Below are 22,221 nucleotides of genomic sequence, written 5' to 3'. Positions count from 1 at the left end.
TGATTAGTGACCATTTCTTCTTCTTTCATTTTCATTATCTGCATGCTCATGCATGATCTCACTGTCCAGAGATTTCAGATGCAAAATGGGCTCTTACTTAACTCTGATGCATATGCAGTTTCAGTTGTCTAAACTGTGAGTGATACATGTATACTCACAATAGTTTACAACTTATGATTCAATTGATATTTTGTTTGAGATCAGTGGGTACATACACTACATACAATATAAGTACTGCATTCAAGAACAGCGTTAAGATATTGGATATTGTACTTTCTTGACTTGTACTTATTCTTCCCCTACGAAACGTTGCTTTTGCTGAACTCCAGTGGTTTAACGGTTTCATTTTGCTGCAGTGATGTGTGACTTCAGGACATGGTTTGAATAATACGTGCTGCACCAGAGTGAATGTTGTGCAGCTGTAGTTTAGTAAATGTAAATATAGTGTAATGAAACGTTGTGACTTTCCTGTTTCAACTGTCAGTGTTGTGCAAAACTAATGAAGAGAGTAATTTGTGAACAGAGAATTGACTGTTGGCCAGAACACACACACACACACACACACACACAAACACACAGAAATATTTATATTTATTCTCCATGTGCAACTATTGCTACTGCTCTGTACATAGTATTTGTATTTTTCTATTTTGTTATACTTTGAACATACATACTGCTTTAAAAAAATCTTAAAATTTCTTTCTATTCTTCTATTTCTGCTATTTTCTGTCCACTAGGCTGCTGTAACGACCAAATTTCCCCATTATGATACGAATAAAGGTATATCTTATCTTAGCTTATCTTTCCAGAAGTGATGAGCTGTGATTTACAGTTTTCTATTACAATCATTTTTTTCTTCTATCAGAGCTAGTCTGGTAAAATAAAAATAAATATATGAATGAATGAATTAATTAATAAATTAATATATTATTGTCATTATTATTATTATTGCTGTTGTTATAATCAGTAATAATAATGAAATAAAGGCAAATTTAAAAAAAATCATAAAATAATTTGCGGCGGAAACGGAAATGACGTCACGGCAGCTCCGGTGTCTAATGGCTGAACAACAACAACTGTCGGCGAGCGACAAACTTTCACAAACTTCCGCGGAGACGAAACAGAGTAGGACGCGGCTCGGCCTTCCGGTTGTGTAACAGCTTAATTGGCGCGTTCGCCTGTTTTTGTTTCCCCCACCTCGTCGACACAAATGTGGAACTACTGATGGATCCCAGATATGACATCCCGCGGAGGGCCGCCGGAGGTGGCGGGGGCTCCGCGAGCTCGTCCCCGGCTCTGGGCGCACAGTCGCGCCGCAGGAAGATGCCTCCCCGACCCGCCGACTTCAAACTGCAGATCATCATCATCGGCTCCCGCGGCGTCGGCAAAACCAGCCTCATGGAGAGATACACGGACGACACGTTCTGCGAAGCCTGCAAGTCGACCGTAGGTGAGGACGGGAGGCGCTTTTAACTGGGACAAGCATTTGTCAACTTCTGTGTTGCGGTGCAGCAGCAGCAGCAGCAGGGCTCCGTCTACTTGCTGGACGGGAGGATAGGACGTGGTGAACAAGATGCCTCACTACCTCTCTGTGTGGTGGGACGGAACAGAGGTTGCACCACCAGCTGTTACTTGATATTTAAATCCCACTACTGTACAACAACGAAACTGTCCCGGCGACTGGACTGTGTGTTACTATGAAATGTTTCCCCCCACGTTTGAGGCTTGACATTGTGATGCGAGGTTTGTTCTATACTTTAGACTTATAGAAGCAGGACGTAGGCATCTAACACTGAATTGTTATATATATATTTTTTTTTGATATTGCAAAGTTGGAACAGAATAGCTGCAAAAATACAGAGGTCAACAACAGGTTCAGCATGGTAAATTCGATTGACAGGCTGAAATTATGATAAATGTATACCTTAAATATAGATATCAACATAAACATACAACATAGACAGATATCAACACTAATGAAATTGTAAACAAAACTATTTTAAGAAAAGAAAAAGATACGCACTCACACTATGAGGCACAGATCAAATGCAAGTGAGATTGGAAATAGTCCATTATTTATAATAATATTAATTTAAATTATTACATTAATGTAATGATGATTTCATATTTCAAGAACACAAATGAAAAACAGGCGCAACCGGTTAACGCTAAACAAAATGAGTGCTGTCTGTCAATAATAATATTTATTGGATAAACGAAATATTCATCTCTTCTGCTCTGAAGTAATCTTTCAGAAGTAAACGGCACTAGAAATTAAATCTGTAACCAAATGGTTTGATGTCGTGTGTGAAAATAACAGAAAATGTCGCTGAGGCAAATGGATTACGTGGAGTTGACATTGGCAAATCAATAAAGACAAAGTTAAGTTATGTTTTGTAAAGAATCGGTGGATACATATTTTTACACAGAGGGTACAAGAGCTTTACTAGAAATTAGTTAGAGGATTGGAAGAGTTGTTTGCTCATTACTTGAGCAGCCAGCCATAGTGTCCGAGCCCAAAATAGAGTCGCACACAGGCAGCTGCTGCGGCAGCCGCTCCATTTTGTTGCCCTGTCGTGTGCTCACACAAATATTGTTCCCCCTCTTGATCACAGATACCGCAGAGGCAGCGGTCCGGCAACCTCTCAAGTCTGGCGGAAAAACGTTGTTGTCTAATTTTGTAACATCCTCGTTTTAATGGGACATTGCTGTGAGCATGCACAGCTTTTACACAAAGAAACCTACTATTCACAAATTAAAGTAGGATTTAAGGAGTCACGAGCCTTTAATGTAAAGACGAGAAGAGTCCGTTTGTGCATTCTCATGTGTTGTTTTTGATTTTCCGTCACAGGAGTGGACTTCAAAATCAAGTCGGTCGAGCTGAGAGGGAAGAAGATCCGACTACAGATATGGTGAGTGATTTGGACACAAGTCTCCAGTTCCTTTATTCCTCCACATTGTGCATTTCCTCTCTCCTATCATGGAGGGTTTCCTCTGTCCTTCTTATTGTATGTTTCCTCTGTCCTATCACGGAGTGCTTCCTCTGTCCTAGCATGCTGCAAAGAAACTAACAAAATAAAAACTACTGCAACTCTCTGGTTGCATCTCAACTTTTCAAAGCAGGTTAAACATTTTCCAAAAACACTCATAATCGTGTGTAATAAATCCCACTTTCATGATGTTCAGTTTTTGTCCAGCCCATTAATATCAGTGACGGTTTGCCAAATCATGGGTTCCCAAACTTTTCAGAAATAAATTCCTCTTCTGGTTTCCGTGACATTCAGTTAGTGGTGAATATCTGATGCTTAAAAAAATGTCAGCTAATAGTCAGGGCGTTGGTCACTGGAGACATGCACTGTTATTGTTCATTTTTGAATCACTTTATAATTCTAATACTTTATTTTTAAAAATCCCTGAGATGTGTACAGCAATTCTGAAGAGTCGTGGATGGTATTATTGTTAAAATAGACCACCAGTGACAGAGATGATGTTATTTGACTTTGTCTTTGAATGTGTCTTATGACTTTAACTAGGCCATAATTACATTTTGAAAACATCCATTGATCTTGCACCAGTATATCTGCCTTTGTGTGACAGTGTTGGGCTAAAATGTGGGGGAACTCCGTTGCTTGTTTCACTAACACATCTGACCTCTTCACTAACACCCCCCCTCCTCGTCCACCTCCCACCTCCACGCCACATCTGGCGTGTACCCCCGTCCCGCCCTCAGTGTGTCTTTACTGTCTCGTCTCTCACGTCGAAACTGCTCCCATCAAGCTCCATCACTGCCGAGCCCCCCGGCCTTACCTAACGCTGCCATTGTGCTGCTGTGTCTCTGTCCGCTCTCCTGCTCATAAGCCTGACTGTGACTCACAGGGTGAACGGGGACTAGCCGGCTGAAAGGTACAGTAACACTGCACTGTGAGAGTACAGCTCAAACTGCTTGTTATGCTGCTGCTAACACAGATGATCGGCTGATTCATAACACAACCTAACACAATTGTCTGCATATACATTTAAAAATGTCATTTTTTAAATTGAGAATTCATTTCCATAAATTCACATATTCAGTTAAAGTCAATCTAATTTAAAAATGTCTATGTCCTATCCATTAAGTTGATTGTTGCACTTTTAGCATTTGTAAGATCGAAACATTTGATAAATTGTTTACAGCAACCTATAATGAAGCTGTAATTTACATTTTAGTTTTAAGGCATGTAATTTTCAACAATTATACATTGACTTCTACTATAACTGTGTTTACTTTATTGTTAATAATTGTCTATTTATATATCAACCTCGACTTACTCTGCCTAAAAGAGTGACTTTAGTTGACAAAAACATTAATGCACACTTACATTAGCTTGCAGCTACTTTACAGTATGTTAAAAGACATTTATCAGATGTTTATGCACTGGTGATAATTGCTGAGTAAATCAATTACAGAGTCATAAATCATTTAATAACTGCACGTGACGTGTCATCTTTCCTCAGATTATCAACAAACTAAATTCTTCAGATTTCTATTTTGCATAGCTAGATGTTGATGAGGATGATGATGATGATTATGATGAAGATGACGATATGGGTGCAGATGAAGAGAATCAACGTTTAAAAAATGAAATATGAATAAATCTGTGGCTGCTAAAAGATGATTCTTCTTTCCCTATTTGTTGATTGATTACATCTAAGTGGTCTAATTCACTAGAACATAATAAAGATACAAATTTATTTTTCATATGAGCCGATCAGTCACGTTCATCCTTGTTGAAAAAAGAACAACTGAAATCGGTCAACTGTTGTTTTGGTGAATCTAAAAATATTAAAGACACTGATAAATGATAAAAGTCTTTGTTATTGATTGTATCAGGTTTGGTTTTCTTGTATCCAGGGACACGGCTGGTCAGGAGAGGTTCAACAGCATCACGTCCGCCTACTACAGAGGCGCCAAGGGAATAGTGCTGGTGTACGACATCACGAAGCAGGAGACCTTTGACGACCTCCCCAAGTGGATGAAAATGATAGACAAGGTAAACGAACACAGTTGTAACGCTGCATGACATTGTTGACAAACCCGTGAGTAAGATTTAATTATAAATAACAACCCATGTGCCATTTTTGTGACGCTCCTCTTTAATTGCTACTCTGTACAGCCAGTTTTCAGGGTGTCGATATGCGGAACAGATTTCATTGCTGTGATTTTGTAAGGCCTGTATGAAACAGATGATATTCCTTACATGTCTCCCCTCCGCTCTCTGTTCTGTGTCAGTATGCCTCGGAGGAAGCAGAGCTCCTCCTGGTCGGGAACAAGCTGGACTGCGAGTCCAATCGTATCATCTCCAGACAGCAGGGCGAGAGGGTGGGTTCAACACACAACTGCAGCCATTCGTCATATCGCAGGAACACATCTTTATTTTCTGTACATGTAAAGATATCAAGGCATCTGACAGAGGAGGCGGTTGCTCTTCTAATTTCACACTTTCCTCGTGTCACAGTTCGCCTCTCGAATCAGTGGAATGCGCTTCTGCGAAGCCAGTGCCAAGGATAACTTCAATGTGGACGAGATCTTCCTGAAACTCGTGGATGACATTCTCGGCAAGGTCAGTGTGTTATAACTTTATATAATAGAATTTTAATGTCTTGAATGAAATAAGCCGCCTGTGGTTATTCCAGTTGCACCTGGTCCAACAATCTGCGCTGTCCTGCATTGTTCAGTAGTGTTATAACATTTAATGCATTCTGTCTAAGTGACAAAATTATCGCAGCTGAGTAAAACACATTTTATTATTTATTTTTTTAACTTCATTATAATTTTTAAGTGTGTTTTCTCACCAGTAGTTTGGTTCAAGTAAAGAAAATATAAGTTTGTCCGCTTCATGTTCACAAAGACCAATCAGGGAGTTTTCCCACATTGAATGTTCCTGAACCCTCAGAAAGTCCCTGTTTGTATCACCAACAAGGTAGAGACTTCAAAACAAAACTTCCCTGGTCAAAATTCCGGCAGTGGAAATTCACCTACTGGTAAAAAAAAAAAAAGAAGAAGCAAATGCACACTGGAGAAGCTGGGACCAAAAAAGATCTTTCTTTATTTCCTTATTTCGAACAAATTGAAGTGAAATGTATACAAAACAAACAAAGGAAGCCAAAGCTTAACATCAATATTATAAAAATTATATTTTTCATCGATCGTTGCATCTCCATTGAGAAAGCACAAATGGTTATCACTGTAAAAATCCACTGCTTATTTAGATTTGTTTTGTTGTTTAACATTTAACATGCTTGGAATAAAAAATAAAAAAATGTTTATCATACGCAAATTGTATCAATGTTGCTCTTGTTCTGCCCTTACTTGTTGGAAGCTTTTTGTTCTTTGTTATCTACAAAAGTAGACTGCTGCCTTAATGTTATACATATTAACCCTGGTGTTTTCGGATTTTTTTTTTTTTTGTATTCCCGATACAACAGATGCCTCTGGAAGTTCCCAACAAGGAGCTTTCCAACAGTGTCCTGTCTCTGCAGCCTGAACCGGAAGTGCCTCCGGAGTTGCCCCCACCTCGCATGCGCTGTTGCTGAGAGTGGTCCCCCATGCTACACACACACACGCACACACACACACACACACACACGCACACACACACACACACACACACACACACACACACACACACACACACACACACACACACACACACACACTGACACACTGACACACTGACAGTACACGCTCATCTTACACATGCACACCACCAATCTGGCCACCAGGGGGCAGGACACCGTAGCAGTTTGGAATTATTGGACCTGCTGCTCTTAAAAATGCACGGACCCTCTTCAACAAGCAGTATTATCTTCCCCCCGTCTCTCTTCCTGTTCTGTAGCTGTACACTACGACACGTGCCACACTAACACTCTGACCCGGTGAATCACCCACCTCCCACCACCTCTCTCTTGTCTACACTTGACCCAGACTACCTCATTCCTCTTGACCTGTTCGGCTCGCTGTGCCCCCCCCCTCAGGTGCCTTCGAGGTAGAGAGCCCTCTGGTAGCAGTTGCACATTTTCTGCGGACGGGGGGGAGGGGGATCATCGAGGGCCCTTACAGCTTGTTCTCTCGCTGTTGTATTTTGGCATCTCGCATATACTCTACACTACGTTTCGACGTAGTCTAAGTCGCCCCTGATGGTCTGTAATCCTCTTCATCCTCTAGCTCTCAGAAAAAGGGATAGCGATATCTCATGTCCTTTCAGTTCTAAGTCAAATTCTGGGTCTAGGTACAGTAGTTTTGTATTCTAATTAATAAGTATTCTTACCGAGTTGACTTGAGGTAGACAAAAAGCACATGTTGTAAATATGGTGTGTTGCTGTAATGACTGGACAAAAGTGCAGGTTTCCGTGGCCCCGCGGTGGGTGGGTGGGTGGGTGGGTGGTTGTGTGGTGGTGATCGGCTTGTATTCCTTTTGCCTTAATGTATTAAACGTGGCCGGAGCGCCTTTTTTTTTTTTTCTTCTTCTCGCGTTTATACACACTTTGTATAAACTGTCGTGTTTTGCACTATACGATCCATCGCAACCAGTCGAGCTGCGGAGGAAGAAGAAAAGTGCACAACTTGTAGATTAGCACTAATAAAGGTCGACGTGGTCTGCGGCGGCGGCCGCTCGGAACTCTTCCACATCCCCGTCGAAAAGTGGGCGGGAGACGCAAGGAGAGATGGGTAATGTTGTGTTTTTGTTGGATTGGTGTTTTCAGCGCCGGGACGTTTTCCGTGTGTGTTGCAGGGTTTTTCAGAGGCAATAGAGAGAGAAAGAAGCTACACAGGCACGTTGGTTTAAACCTTTGTTCTTTTGTTATGTTACTAATATTTGATTTGATGTTTTTTTCCTTTGAATTCAGATACAGTTTAGAGAGCGAGTCTCCCTTTGTGGGGGGTTTGTGTAGTATTTGAATGACTCAGGAAACTTTGAACGGCTCATATCTGCACGTTTTGTTCCGCTTTTTATCGCAGATTTACTTCAAGTTACATATCATAGTAATAAGGCAACATATTCATTAAAACAATCTGGCTTGAAGGGGACGTTTGTGTTACACACCGCTTTGAATTTATGATCTGGCAGTTTATTGTGGACCAGTTTGGGGATATCTCATCACTTGCACGTTAAGCTCTCCTTTGTTTCAGATAGACATTAGTTATCATTTATTCATCCGCCTTTTTTTGTGGAAATTTATCCAGTATGAGCAGTGTGCACTGTGGGCGTTTCTGTCTTGTCAGGACATGTTGAAGTTGAAGCCCAAGCAAAGGACGAGATCGTTCAAAAGACCCGATAAACAGACCTTTTTCGAGGTCAACTTTTTTTCGTTGAAGGTTTGTGTTAAGCACAAGCTTTGCAGATTTAAAACGGCACATTGATAGATTGTAACAAATTAATCGTTTCATACCAAGAGAAAACAATGTTGCACACGTGAGACGTTCACTGACACCCGGGCACTTCTCGCAGTAAAAGATTCGCAGCCAGCAAACGACCTTTGAGTACTAATAATCTTCAATTTAGCAAATTCATTTTTGGAGAGTTGTGAAGATTTTTCTTCAGACATTGTTTTTTTTGGAATGAAACCTTTCATCTCCCCCACTCTCCTGAGTTTTAGCATTCACCACTAACCCTTTAAGTAGCCAAGCCTTATACTACTCTATGTTTTAAATATACATTTATAAAAAAAAAAAAGAAGCTTTTATTTGACATGTGTATCCTTTAAGATGAAGGACTGTACTTTGTATTAAAACCTGTTTTAAGTCTCTGGAAAGTTTCGGCATGTTTCAAAGGGGATTTGTGGTATTTATATAACTTGTGGCATTCTTGGACTAATGAAATGCAAATTAAAGATATCTATATTTATTACCAGACCGTGGTCTTGACTTTTACGGGGATGATTTTGACCATGTGTCTTTTCAAAAAGTTGTATCTGAGGATCTTGAGTGGACTTTTCTTTTAATCTTCCCAGGACATGTCATTTTCTATATTTTGCTGCTGTAAGTCACCAAAGTCCGTTTTGACAGAAATGATCAACATTTTGTCTCCCTTGGATACAGATCGGAGTCATGTCGAAGAGGTTGTACACGCGATGCACTCAAACTAATTTACCATTTGATCTTTTTTAATTTGATCTGACTCTGTCTCTTTCGAAAAGTTGGATCCCGAGGATCTCGAGTGGACTTTTTCTTTTGCACCAAACTTCATTAGATGCTCTAGAAGTGACCGTTTAACTTCCAAATGCAGATTTGAACGTTTAGATGCGGGGCATTGACAGAAGATTCTCCACAGGACGAGGTGAGTACTGGTTCCTCCTGAGTGCATCTTTGCATCCTTTTGTGTGTGTGTGTGTGTGTGTGTGTGTGTGTGTGTGTGTGTGTCATTAGGGGCATGCGCACCACAGCGTGTCAGACCTGGTCCCAGAGAGAGAGAAGAAAAAACAAGGGGTGTGCTTGCTGTGGTTTTACTTGTGAGGCAGCAGCTGCGCATGCGCACCCGCAGTAAAATCACGGCCGTCGAGCCTCGCACCGCAGCAGCGATTGCAGATCTTACATGTCAGATGTAGGGAAGGAGTGGGGAGAAGAGGGGTACGAGACACGGCGAGGGGAGGGGGCCTCAGCGCGCACAGCCCCGGCGGATCAGAGGGATGGAGACCCCGGCGTGAGGAGGAAGAAGCAGAGGGCTGATGACTGACTCCTTTCTTCCTCAAACTTAAAGCCTTACCAGCCTGCAGATGCAACCTGTCTGTCATCCGCCTCCCAGCCATCCCCCCGCTTCGGTTGCATCGTTTCCTCTGAGGGGGACTACCATGACAACCTGCTGACCGCAGACGGGATGGAGTAGTCAACGACACCGTCCAGCACATAGCGCAGGATGCGCAGGAAGAAGGTGGAGAAACCTGGCTGCTGCTCTCGTCCCAGATTGTGCGCGGCGCCGTGGATTGATCGCCTGCTCCCTCGCCCTCCCGCTGCCGGCGTCCGGGTATAATGGAGAGCTCCAATGGCTCCGGCAGCGACGCCAAGCCGCAGAACCACCAGTTGGAGAAGAAGCGGCTGAACCGAGCGCCCTCGCCGGCCAGACCTTTCCTCAAGGATGCGCACTCGCGCTCCGCCAGACCACCTGCCATCGTGCCCCGCTCCCCCAAACTCCACAAGCAGCAGCAGCAGCAGCAGCAGCTGTCCTCAGCCCATCCGAACCGCAGCTCCAGGCGCAACCCCACCGGGGCCAAAGAGAAAGCGGCCAGCGTCAAAAGTGGCCCCAAGTCTGCTGCTGCCGCGAGAAAGCCCACGAAGGCGCCTCAGCACGCGGCGGCAGCCGAGCCCCGAGCCGCCGGCACCAAGCCGGACGGCACCGGCAGCAGTCCGGTTCTCGCCAAAGGCAAGAAGGGGAAACTAGCCTCGGGGTCCCCGGGCTCCCCGGGGGCCCCCGCCCTGCATGGATCTCCGATCCGCGTGCCCACCGGCGCGCCCCTCGCCCGGCTCGCCCATCAGACCGACAGCAGCTCGGACCTGTCGGACTGTCCGTCCGAGCCGCTGTCGGACGAGCAGCAGCGGCTGGCGGCGGCGGCCGGCAGCGACGCGGAGTCCGGCACCGGCTCCAGTGACCGGGATCTGCAGGGAGCCGATAATCCGCTGCGGGCAGAACCGACCGGAGCGGCGGCGGCGGCTGATGATGCTGATGCTGATGCTGATGCTGCTGCTCCTCTTCCGTTGCGCACAGCAGCAGAGGCTTCCTCCGCCGCCGCGCAGGGAAGCATCATGTCTCAGGCTCAGTCCTCTCCGGCGGCGCACGGAGAGAAACACAAGCAGGAGAAACCCACAGCAACAACAACAACAACAACAACAACAACAACAGCAAGCGCACAATTCAAACTGCCCGGCGCCAGGGATGTGACCGAGGACGAGCTGCAGCGGGAAGTGGAAGATTTGAGATCCGAAAACGACTACCTCAAGGTAAGACGATGCTCTCTCCACATGTACATCGAGGCAATGCAGGTGGCTGCAGTTTGACTTCATATTGGTTGCATGCGCTTCATATACGAATCGCCCAATTCAAATTGATATAAAGATGTTGTGCTGCATCATTTAATCTCAGTTCCAAAAGAAAACTGTCCCGCCACAGGAAAGTCCCCAGTTCCCTTCCTCAGCATCACCCCTTCTTTTTTCTTTTTTCCTTTTTGAAGTGTCCTTGAGCAACTTCCTTCCCCCTGCTCACTGAAGGGAAAGACTAAATCCTCCTGAATAAATAAATGAGCAGGATCTGAAGCCAGCTGTCCATCTGCCATCCTCCCCATCACTCTGCGTCCATCATCATGTCGTCTTGTTAACCTTACCGGGACAACATCCCTGGTGGATTTGACCTTTAGTGATGGCTTCACCCTGCTCACGTCCTTTCTTAAAATGATATTTACTAATATTTCGATTCGCCGTCAAAGTCACCACGCGTCTCTTTTTGAGCACTTTGTCTCCTGTCTGTTGCATTTCGGATGCAGATTGGAGTCATGAAAGAATCAAGAACAGGTTGCACACATGCAGCGGTGCACACATTTAACAATGGATTTCTTTCCCTTTGTGGCAGTGGACATAACACTTTTAAGAGAGGGGATAATGTGCACAAAGATAATGACATGTGTACTGACATTACACAAAACATGGGCAGTTTTAGAGGAAAAATAAGGAATTGACCTTGTTTTTATTCAGTTTTTTCCTGCTACTGTTTTATATTTGCATGAAGATCCTGCATGTAAGATTCAATGCAGGAACCCCCTATAGTGTGTGTACAAGTAGGCTACCCCCATAAGTTGGGGCGGGGGGAGGACAAGTGATAATGCGGCAAACACTCTTGCAGTTTTCTTTTTTTTCCTTTCCCCCCAGATGGGAAACGGGTTTATTTGTTTATTATTGTGAGTATTGTTTGAAACGTGATTGTACGCATGTCTGGTGTGTGTGTGTGTGTGTGTGTGTGTGTGTCCGTCCGTCTCTCTCTCTCTCTCTCCCTCTGGCTCGGTGAAAACACAAGAGAGTTAATCAGCTTTGCTGGCTCTCGCTGTAATGGCTTTATCCCACAGGACATGATAACAGTCAGATGTCCCATGTGCGTAGGGTTCAAACGCCCTGCTGCCTGGCTGTCAGGCTGCCAGCCGGGTCTCAGAGGTGAACTCCTGCGACATCCCCCACCCCCACCAACCCCATCGTCCCAAAATGTCTGGGAGTCCCCGGCCACTGCTGCCAGTTTTTTATTTTTTATTTCTCTAGTGTGACACCTCTCTGCTTTATTCTAGTATTCTATTCTGGTATTACTTTTTTTTTTTTTATTATATTTGTGCTGGTCGCTTCTATTGATTGAGAAGAGCAAAAGAAAATGTGGTGTGACAAAGGTCATGAGGTCTACATCAAACCAACACGACGATGCCCAGAAACGCATTAGGGTAAAAAAAAAAGCATTATTTTTATTAAAGGATAAACTGCTGAATACTTTCAAATTAATCAGTAACTTGTTTGGTCACTAAAGTCTTTTAAGAATAAACCAGTGCACTGCAAGGTTTCATTTGGATAAACAGCGCTAAACCCCTAAATTTACAGTTTACTCTTGAACATAAAATAACAGTAATTGGATTTAGCTTATCTGTCAGTTGAGTTATAGATTTGGAAATGTATTGTTTCAGTTTCACAAGTTTTCAAATCCTGTGACTTACAGCATATTTATTCATTTTTGATTAATTGACAGAAGATTTATCTGTCAAAAATACCCCAAAAGCAGCAAATCTTTATTTAAGAAGCTAGAAGAAGCTACATTTTTAACATTTAATTAAACGATGAATCAAGTTTCAAAACTGTTTGCCTCTTGAATCGTCTTTCAGGGGATTAAACACTTTTTTTTTGTTCTGCTGACTTGTTTTGTGTCTACAGCTGGAACAGTTTATTAAAAATGAGCTAGTTGACAGAAATGATAACAAATAATCTGCGAATTCATTGGCGATGGAATCATTTTGTTATTTCCTGACTCCAGATTTTCAGATGCGGGAATTCTTTTGTCATGTTGAAGAGCAAATGGATTATTTAAGATTGTTGGTTGGACAGAACTCGCTTATGGGGAACTTGTGAGATACCGTGACATAAGAAAAGAGCCGTATACTCGAGAAAATAATCATCAGACAAATCCATGATGAGAATCTTTGTTAGTTGACGGTGTTCTGCCTTGATTGCAGCCGGAGCTTAGGAGCAAAAATATTGATTTCCTTTTTTTTCCCAATTAGTTCCAGCGACCACTCAGTAAAGATGACCACAGTTAAAGAGAAGACTTAATACTGTTGATGACTCGTATACACAAACACATTCTCTTAATATACACCTGCTCCCAGGACGCCGTTCTGCCCCTGGTTCTGCTTTTAACCTGGACATCGATTCAGGCTGACCCCGCAGGAGGTCATTACCCCCCCCCCGGGTATCAATGGGCTCTTTGCCTTTCCCAATGAGGACATATTTAGTTTTCATTAATTGACACACTCTTCTCCCCCCTCCCACCCTTTCAGTATCCGATTGTCTTTTTCGTCAGGTGCCAGTCAAGCTCTTGGAATATCCACCCAGGGGAAATCTGCAGAGTAAACTGATTCCCCAGGATAGGGGGCAAGCAGATACCCGGCCCCCCTCCCCCTCCTTGCTCACTTGTAGAGAGAAATCTCTTATTCTTTTTTTTTTTTCCATACTGGGATGTTTCATGTTGATAGGAGTTGGGGGAATATGAATGCGTCCAATCCAAGAGATAAGATGCTTAGAGCCAACTAGTGATGTTACATCATCAGCACTAAGAGTACTTGCATTACTGGAACTCATGTAATCATATGAAGGTATTAGCATAATCTACAATGGTATATGTGTGTGCGTATTTGTGTGTTTGTGTGTTTGTGTGTGTATATATATATATATATACACACACACACACAAAACCCCACTTCTCTGGCATCTTTTCTCCACCACGTCTCTCAGGATGAAGTGGACGAGCTGCGGGCGGAGATGGAGGAGATGCGGGACAGCTACCTGGAGGAGGAGGTCTACCAGCTGCAGGAGCTGCGCAGGGAACTGGACCGGTCCAACAAGAACTGCCGCATCCTGCAGTACCGCCTGCGGAAGGCCGAGCAGAAGAGCCTGCGCGTGGCGCAGACCGGCCAAGTGGACGGGGAGCTGCTCCGCAGTCTGGAGCAGGACCTGAAGGTCCGTGAGACACTGCGGCATGTGTTTGCTTTTGTCAGTGTGTATGCTTTAGGCTGCGACCGCTGACTGCCACCTACTTTGTGCTAGTAACTGTTTTTAGATTTTGCAATCCTCATATTAGAAGATTTGAAGTATTCCCGAAGAATTTTAGAATTTTGGAAAGCAACAGGAACCTGTATGCAATACATCTAACTGGCAAATTCAATCAGTTAATACAACTTATAATAATCTCTATGTAGAGAGCAGTTCTCAAAACACAAGGCAGCAAACTAAAGTCAAAAAATTAGGTAAGATTACAGAAATAAATAATCCCTTAAATCTATGAAATGTAAAAAAAAAAAAAAGAAAATGTGAAAAAGAATTCCAGAGTTCAACGTTTTGAAATTGCCAGATCAACAGTCCAAAAAGATTATAAGTTCATAGTTATTGACTAACCAGGTCAGCACAACCAATGTTAACTTGGTGGTGAAATCAATAGTGGATATTTGATTTCAGGTATCAGACTCATCTAACCCTGGAATGTCTATATGTGTGTGTTGGTGTGCATGTGCGAGCCTGCAGATATAAATACTGCATCATGTGTGTCAAAAGGAAGCACAATAAGATATTATCCGTGCACCAGTTATTTGAATTATGTGGATAGCTACACGTGTTTGTTTCTTGGATCTCAGGTGGCCAAAGACGTGTCGGTGCGTCTGCACAACGAGCTGGAGAGCGTGGAGGACAAACGCAGCCGGGCCGAGGACGAGAACGAGCTGCTCAGACAGAACATCATCGAGGTGGAGATCTCCAAACAGGCGCTGCACAACGAGCTGGAGAGGACCAGAGAGGTAAAGAGTCGACGACGCTCGGATAAATGCATGGTGATGATAGTAGAGTTGTTGATGTTGAGCGGGCGGTCCGTACAGGTGGCGCAGTGGTTAGCGCTGTTGTTCTTGCTGATCGCAGGTCAGTGCCTGTGTGGGGTTTCCTCTGGCCACTTCCTCCCACAGTCCAAAGACATGCGGCCAAAGCTGTACAGACGCACCTCCCATTCATATTGTTCTCAATCAGATCCAAATGGATTCAGTTTCCGGCGACATCTGCTGTTAAAGTTGCAAACCGCGACCAACTGAGCAGCCGACAGGGGACACTTCACGGTGGCGCACCGCTGATTCCATTTGCCGGTTCCCGGCGGCGTCTGAAAATTCAATGCGAATGCGACGTATTCTGGACCGTTTTGTGCAACAACCGTGTTCAACACGACGTGGCAAACATGGCGACTCGCGCGGAGGTCGGGTCCACCTCATGTTACTATATTTAACTCATTCAAAGTTTACGGGGAAAAAAACATTGCTTCTTTGTTGAAGTGTGATTATACACATAGTTATGGACAATATGTTCCATTTCTGTGAATAAGTTCTTCTAAATATTACACACTGTGGCTTTAAGTTTTTTCCACCTCTGCTTTTATTCCCTTTTGTCACGGAACTTTTTGCTCCGCCATTCCTCTGGTGTCGCTCCGAGCAGAGGGCATTTGCTTTTGATGGAAGTGGAGTTACCCACAGGTAATAAGATGAGCGCAGAGGCTTGTTCTCAGTGAGACGCTGCTTAAGTTCAGCTGCTTGGCCTAATCGATTTCGACAGCGGCAGGTGACATGCCGTCTGGCGACCCTGAGAAAGTAGGCTAATACCCGACCAGTCGGTTCGGAAGACGCACGGGGGCTTTCTCCTGGCAACTGGCTGACACCAATTTCTCCGCCGCTGTCGTCGTCATGTGCGCCACGGCGTCTCTGTCTCTGCTGCCTGCCTCCGTCTGCGGCTCACATGGATCAGATTTCCAAAAGTCCATATACCGAAAGCTGCACGTGACCTTAACTTTCGGTGCACTCGCGACACTGTTGTGTTCAAAGGCAACTTATCAGCAGCATGTGCTGGGACGGACAGAAGAAAAAAATCCATGTCTAGTCTGGATGTACTCCAGTTATTTGTCGTTGTCACTTGACACTGGTAAACTCTCTGAAGAGAAAAATAATTGGCGGGCAGTGTGACTGAAGTGAGGGGACATTGCGCATGATGATGAGGAGGAGGAGTTTCTCTAATTTGCGCAGCGGCGAGCGGGTCAGTCGTTTCTGTTTGTAGCTCCGGAGAAGGATCATGATACATACGATCACAGGATGAGACACAGGCCTTTCTTGTGCACCGGAATAATGTGGGAGGCGAGAGGCTGAGAATGCTGCTGCTCCAATTGATTGCAGAATTTTTGTTTTGTTTTGTTTTTGACTTCCCCTGAGATTTGCCCCAGAAAAACAAAAAGCCATCTCTGAATCTGCCCCCCCCCAACTCGTCCTTAGAAGCAAATCTGTATGATGCATCGAGCCAATATTTTCCTTTTGTTGCATGGAATCCACATTTTCTTTGCCACAGAGTCAGTAACCATGGCCTAATTTAGAAAGTCTTTAATTGCCATGAACTAAATGCACAACAGGAACTCATTTGTTCTTTTCTATTGTTGATAGCAGTGGATGATGAGAGTGTGTTTACGAAACATGCTACAAGCGTTTAGTCAGGCATGTGTTTTAATTGACTGGATCTCACAGTCTGCCCTGTGCTCCTGGACGTACTCAGTCACAGAGATATGCATCGGATGAGGGAGGACGGAGGAGGAGCATCTTAATGATAAGAATGTTGCTAAACTGCACTGGAAGGTTTTTCTTTTTCCTTTTCTGCTTTAATCAGATCTTGTTAATTGTGACCAAGGTGTAGTGTAATGCAGCGAAAAGCACAAAAATCTTCACACTCAATTTTAGAATTACACCAGAGACACTCCGCCCCCCCCCCCCCCCCCCCCCCCCCCCCCCAAACCACAGTTTTCTAAATTATCTTTTACTTTCACTTACACGCCAACCTACATTTCGAATGAATACAAACGAGCTTATGTCAGATTTCATGATGAAATGAGGAAGGAGTTGTGACTCAACTATTGTGTCATGCACATATAAGTGCCCAACCCACATAGACTTATGAGGCACCACAAGAAAAAAAAAACCTTAGCGCTGCTGAACCACATTTTGTCAGACGTGACCCATAACTTTACGAAAAGGAGTTTGACTTAAATTACCATGTAATGACACAATTAACATGAAGCAATACTTTTTTTTTCTTCAGGGAGACTAGTGAACCTCCTCTTTCTATAGCTAATGAGAATATATATCTTTTTTAAACCTGTCTACCTTTTTTTTTTTTTTTTTTACCGTAGTGGTAAAAGGGCACGTGACCTCAGAGGGTTTGTGCGTGTCTGTCCTTTAAAGCCCGTCTCCTCCTCCTGTCCCCGTGCCTGTTCTCCGCTATCAGAGGCTACACAGTGTGACTCTGGCCCCCAGATTGGCACCCGCGCATGGATTAATCTGAGAAGAAGGCCTGTTATAAAACAGGCCGGTGTGCTCTTTTTGTGTGTGTACGTGATGGGAGGGGAGAGAGGAGGACAGAGAAAGACAAAGAGACAGAGCAGAAGAGGAGCGGGCCTGCGATACAACCAGAGGAGTAAAACGAGTCCTGCTGCTCCTGTGTGGTCACAACAGGCGAGCAGCGATTGGTCCAGAGGTTTTTCATTCCTCTGACATTTGAAGAAAGGCCCACTGACGCATGTAATGAAATGGAACTAATGAAAACGTCAACGTGCATAACACGAGCATCAGGTGATTTATTAGTTGTTCCCGGTCCCCCGCGATATAGATTAATTTTACGTCACCGCAGAATTATAATCCCCTTTTGTGCTCAGCTGTTCCTCCTCAGTGAGCGCCAGGTATGTCATATTTTACTCTGTTGACATGCAGAAGCACCTCATGAGGACAATTTGAACCAAAAAAAAAAAAGGTTAAACCTATTCATTTCATAACACATTTTAAAATCAGCCTTCTTCACTGGAGGGGTGGGGCCATTATTATTATTATTATTATTATTATGCTCAACTCCACACTGATTATTATGACTCTGCTACAATATAATGCTATGATGTATAGGTGTCACTGCACTTTCACCAGTCAGATCAGGTATTCACTACTTTTTCTTAAAGGGTTGATTCACTCAAATTATCAAAAAACATACTTCATGTCAAATGTCAGAAAACTGTTATTATTTCTTACTATACATTGTTTTATTCAAACAATAACTCATGTATATATAGTATATTGCAAAAAAAAGAAAGAATTAAAGCATGTCAGAAGCTGGAACCAGGGAATTCTGATTAGTCATTTATCAAAATAGTGTGGTAAAGATGAAGCGACTGACCATCGCAGCTGTGATCAATACCTGTACGGCAAAAAAGGCTGCAAAGCCACATCCTGTAGTTAGCCTGGCTAAGCACAATGACTGAAAACAGGTGGGGACAGCCAGCCTGTCTCGGCCTGCAGAGGTACCATCATTCGCCCACCTGCACATTGTGGTGGTGGAGTCGCCCTGTGAACATTTAAAACATGCACTCGCGCTGTTGTTTTATTCCGAGTGCTGAGGCAGTGTTTGTCAGTATTTGCATTTTTGCACGCGTATAAAAAAAAAAAAGATAGGGGAATCGACAGCATCTCCAAGAGTGGCTCCGACTCCAACCCGAGTCTTTTGTGTTACTACAAAGATCCGAGAGGGGGAAAGCCTGTTATTGTTACTAAGTCACGTCAAGCCATGCCTGAGCGAGAGTCAGTGCACACGTCATTCGTCCTCTCTCGCTCCTCGCCTGCAGGATCTCAGTAGAGGAGATGCTGGCTTTGAAGCGTCTCCTGATCCTCCTCTTCTCATCCTTCTGCTTCTCACCTCTTCATCATATGCCGTCTCTCCGTCTCCCTCTCTCCCTCTGCTCTGGTTCCCAGTTGGAGGAGTGCGAGGGAATCTCATTGACCTACTTAATATCTTGTGTCAGTCGACTGCACCGATGGGGAAGAGGAGAGCAGGCGCGAGCAGAGGAGTAGCGTGGGGAATCTGCTGCAGTGACACACATCCATGCAGAGCTTCTGCGTGTACACGCTGAGCAGCGGGAGGATGTTTTGCTTCTCTGCTGTTAACTTCAGCTCTGATTTCTGATTTCATTAGAATTACAAAAGATGAAAAAGTCAGACTCGTGTTGGAAGAATAATAATTTGACAGTATGAAAGTATGGTTTACGACACAGAGAACAGTAATACTTATAAAGGTGGTAAAGTGAGTCAGATTTGAAGAAGGACGAACCTGAGCGATGCGGTTCCGCTGCAGCGACGCTTCTGCCCTCGCGGCAAACTATCGCCGACACAAAGCAAATGGAAGAATCGTGGATTTTGCATGAAACCCAGGAGCGATATGTTATAGGTCTGAAGCGGCAGCCTTTGAAGTTTGTAAAGCCTTGAAATATGAAAATTCCCTCTCCTTTCTATTTTCTTCTTTTTCTTTTTGATGCAAACAAACATTTTTACGTGAATTTCAAATTCGTAGAAACATCAAGGCTGCAGCCTCGTAATCATAAAACATCCTGAAGCATCATTGGCTGTTGCAGCGATCGAAGACACAAAGCGTTTGAAAAAAACAAACACGTGGTCATATTAAATCTTCAGAAGTGATGAGACTCGACTTGTGCATCAGTGTTATGGATGAAAGCTGACAAAGTGCTACGTCAATTTGGCTTTCCTTTTTTTTTGCAGAAGGCTGATCAGGATATTTGTCTTTTAGTAGTAAAAAATATGACAATGGGCCTAATTACAGGAAATGCATTTTGAATTTCTAAAAACTCATTGTTTATGACTGGCAGCAGCTTCCTGCATAATCAACCCGCTCAGAGACACTGCCACCGTTTTAGGCCTTTGGAAAAGAAAAATCCTTAACAAGGCAAATGTAATCCATCATCTTTGCTCTGAGGTGATGAATTATATTTAATCTGCTGCAGAAATATAAATCATAACTAAAAAAGATATTCAAAAAAGCCCGTAGCAGCAACTCTGAACACACAGAGACTGGAAGGAAGTCCAGAAAAACCTGATCTCAACCCAAAGCTTCTTCTTCTTCTTCTTCTTCTTCTTCTTCTTCTTCTTCTTCTTCTTCACTGTAGCAAATGTTTTCATCAGTTATATTTAGGTGGGTTGATACTGTAGCAGCTTGGCAGGCGGTAACTCAGGCTGAGTCATTGTGTTTCTCACCTCTCGTCCAAACACAAGGAACAGACGGGGCTGTCAGAAAAGATGACGCTCCCTGTAGTAAGCTGGGGGAAATATATCGCTGAGTGAAATATAGTCCCTGAAAAGGAGAGGTGTTTTTGGCCTCGCTGCAGGTTATAGAAAGTCAGAAGTTGTCAGTTTTTCCGATCTCTGTTGTGCAGCTGAGCTTGTATATGAGGAAGGATTTTGAATTTCATGAGCAACAAATTTGATTTAACCTGATGTAACGCAAAGGGGAAATGGATCAGCGATCATTTCATCACTTGTTGTAAAGTGTTAGTATCGTCAGAGGCGTTGAGAGTGAGTTGGATTCATTTGAGAAAGCTTGTTGCTCTTTGGTCAGAAGGATCCAGAAAATTGTGGCGGCACCCCTTCATTTCCCGTCATGTCAAAAACTGTGTGTTTATAGACGAGACCGCGAGGCGTGTGTGGACTCGATGAGTCCGTCACTGCCGGATTACAAAGAGCTCACTTCATGTGGCAGGGGTCAGAGACTGTCTGAGTCACAGAGGACTGTCACCTTTGTGTTCTCCACAAACAGCAGCAGCAGAGTGACACAGGGGCTGCCTCAATGTAGAGGTGAGGTCACGAGACAGTCAGGTTTATGCAGGATGCTTAGCTCAATAAAATATTATCACATTTATCCAAAAAAATATTGGGTGCTGCAATGGGCATTGAAGTTGACATGGGTGTCGAAAACTGTGAAGCTCCGAAAACTGTCATCACGACGCACATGCACATCCGTACATTGTTTCCTGGTGCTGGTTAAACATGACATGATGACGGATGTTTTTGGGAACTTGGTGCAGAAGAATGCCCTGGGGCTTGGATACCGTGTGATTGACGGCTAGTACCGTTCAGTTGGAGCAGGTTGCAGATGCAGGTGGACGAGCTGTCAGTCAGGACCCCCCCCCCCCCGCTGCTCCAAATATGGTTACTTATGGTTTCAAAAAAACCAAGATCAGGCTGGACAAAATGCTAAACTCGAGACTGATAAATGGCCGTTCACAAACCAATGAGTGATGTCACTGTGAGTTTCCTCTCGAACTCTCAATTTGAAATGGATTTTGAAGCGATATTATCATTCATTAGTTGTAAAGTCCTGTGAAGCCAGGCGGCCAGACGTACATCCAATATTCACTCTCCTTCATCTTTATCTGTCTTAGTAGGTAAAGTACACTGATGAGAACAATGAAGCAGACAGTGACACACTTTTTTTTTTTAGAGCTGAGAGGAACTGCAGGGTTGCAGTTTTTATGTTGGTTCATTACCAAAAACACCTTCGACATTACTTGTAGTCATTTTTTTTCCATTGTTATAGTAAATATAATCATTGGTTAGGCTTCAAATGCTAGTGTTGAAAGAGAAATCAAACAATACTCAATCCTACCCAAGTATTTTAGCTTTAGTGATAGTCTAAAAAGAAACTTCCTTATGAGAACATCAGCTCCTTGCTGAAGTACAGAGCTGTGCCTGGTCAAACTTGCACCATCCCTCTGCGCCTGCTGTTATATTCAGAGTGCTCTATTTTGGGCGACATACCGCTCTCGGAAGCTGCGCGGAATGAAAAAAACCACCGAGTGTTTTCCTCCTTAAAGTTGATGTATCGGAGCGTCGTGGGATGCCTATGGACGAGTCCGTGCTTCTTTCACACAAGTGAAATGTGCTTGTTATGGAGGATGAGATAGTGAAGGACCGGGCCGGCTCTCGCGGCTCTCTGGGGTTATATGTTGCAGGCAAACAGTCATGATGAAATGATGACTTCAGCAATGAAGACGCGAGTCGTGCCTACGCAGCTTGTTACGGTCCGAGGGCAAGACTTCGTCAAAACGGTGTGAC

The 22,221-nt window shown here is 43.8% G+C and overlaps 2 protein-coding genes across 6 annotated transcripts in view; both read left to right on the top strand.

Moving 5' to 3' along the window:
* The first annotated feature begins 1,017 nt into the window (after positions 1 to 1,017).
* Positions 1,018 to 8,891, top strand: rab12 (RAB12, member RAS oncogene family). 2 transcript variants are annotated; one of them, XM_047331769.1, is made up of 7 exons: positions 1,018 to 1,450; positions 2,852 to 2,912; positions 4,892 to 5,030; positions 5,270 to 5,359; positions 5,496 to 5,600; positions 6,466 to 6,622; positions 6,699 to 8,891. In XM_047331769.1, the coding sequence occupies exons 1-6, from the start codon at positions 1,225 to 1,227 to the stop codon at positions 6,571 to 6,573; spliced, it is 729 nt and encodes a 242-aa protein (XP_047187725.1). In that variant the 5' UTR covers positions 1,018 to 1,224; the 3' UTR covers positions 6,574 to 6,622; positions 6,699 to 8,891. The 2 variants fall into 2 exon arrangements, with proteins under 2 accessions (XP_047187725.1, XP_035490293.1); XM_035634400.2 differs by having other exon boundaries at positions 1,019 to 1,450; positions 6,466 to 8,891.
* A 523-nt stretch (positions 8,892 to 9,414) lies between these two features.
* The window catches only part of LOC118310963 (microtubule cross-linking factor 1), a 54,558-nt gene continuing 41,751 nt past the window's right edge, over positions 9,415 to 22,221 (top strand). For 2 of the 4 annotated variants that reach the window (XR_004793873.2, XM_035634398.2), the window contains exons 1-3: positions 9,416 to 10,972; positions 14,006 to 14,230; positions 14,902 to 15,060. Coding sequence is in view for 3 of the 4 variants with exons in the window: in XM_035634398.2 (XP_035490291.2) it covers positions 10,007 to 10,972; positions 14,006 to 14,230; positions 14,902 to 15,060 (1,350 nt within the window). In the remaining variant the exon portion in view is untranslated. Of the gene's footprint in view, positions 10,973 to 14,005; positions 14,231 to 14,901; positions 15,061 to 22,221 lie in introns of all 4 variants that reach the window. The other 2 variants (XM_035634395.2, XM_035634392.2) reach the window with 2 other exon arrangements.

The sequence above is a fragment of the Scophthalmus maximus genome, chromosome 5, assembly GCF_022379125.1.
Source record: "Scophthalmus maximus strain ysfricsl-2021 chromosome 5, ASM2237912v1, whole genome shotgun sequence".
Lineage (NCBI taxonomy): Eukaryota > Metazoa > Chordata > Actinopteri > Pleuronectiformes > Scophthalmidae > Scophthalmus > Scophthalmus maximus.
Note: the sequence above shows the minus strand (reverse complement) of the source record. Positions and strands in the feature narration are given on the sequence as shown.

Coding starts and splice junctions, on each gene's coding strand:
- rab12 (XM_047331769.1), top strand. CDS start 1,225: ATGGATCCCAGATATGACATCCCGCGGAGGGCCGCCGGAGGTGGCGGG. Junction 5,031..5,269: donor GGATGAAAATGATAGACAAG/GTAAACGAACAC, acceptor GTTCTGTGTCAG/TATGCCTCGGAGGAAGCAGA. Junction 5,601..6,465: donor TGGATGACATTCTCGGCAAG/GTCAGTGTGTTA, acceptor CCGATACAACAG/ATGCCTCTGGAAGTTCCCAA.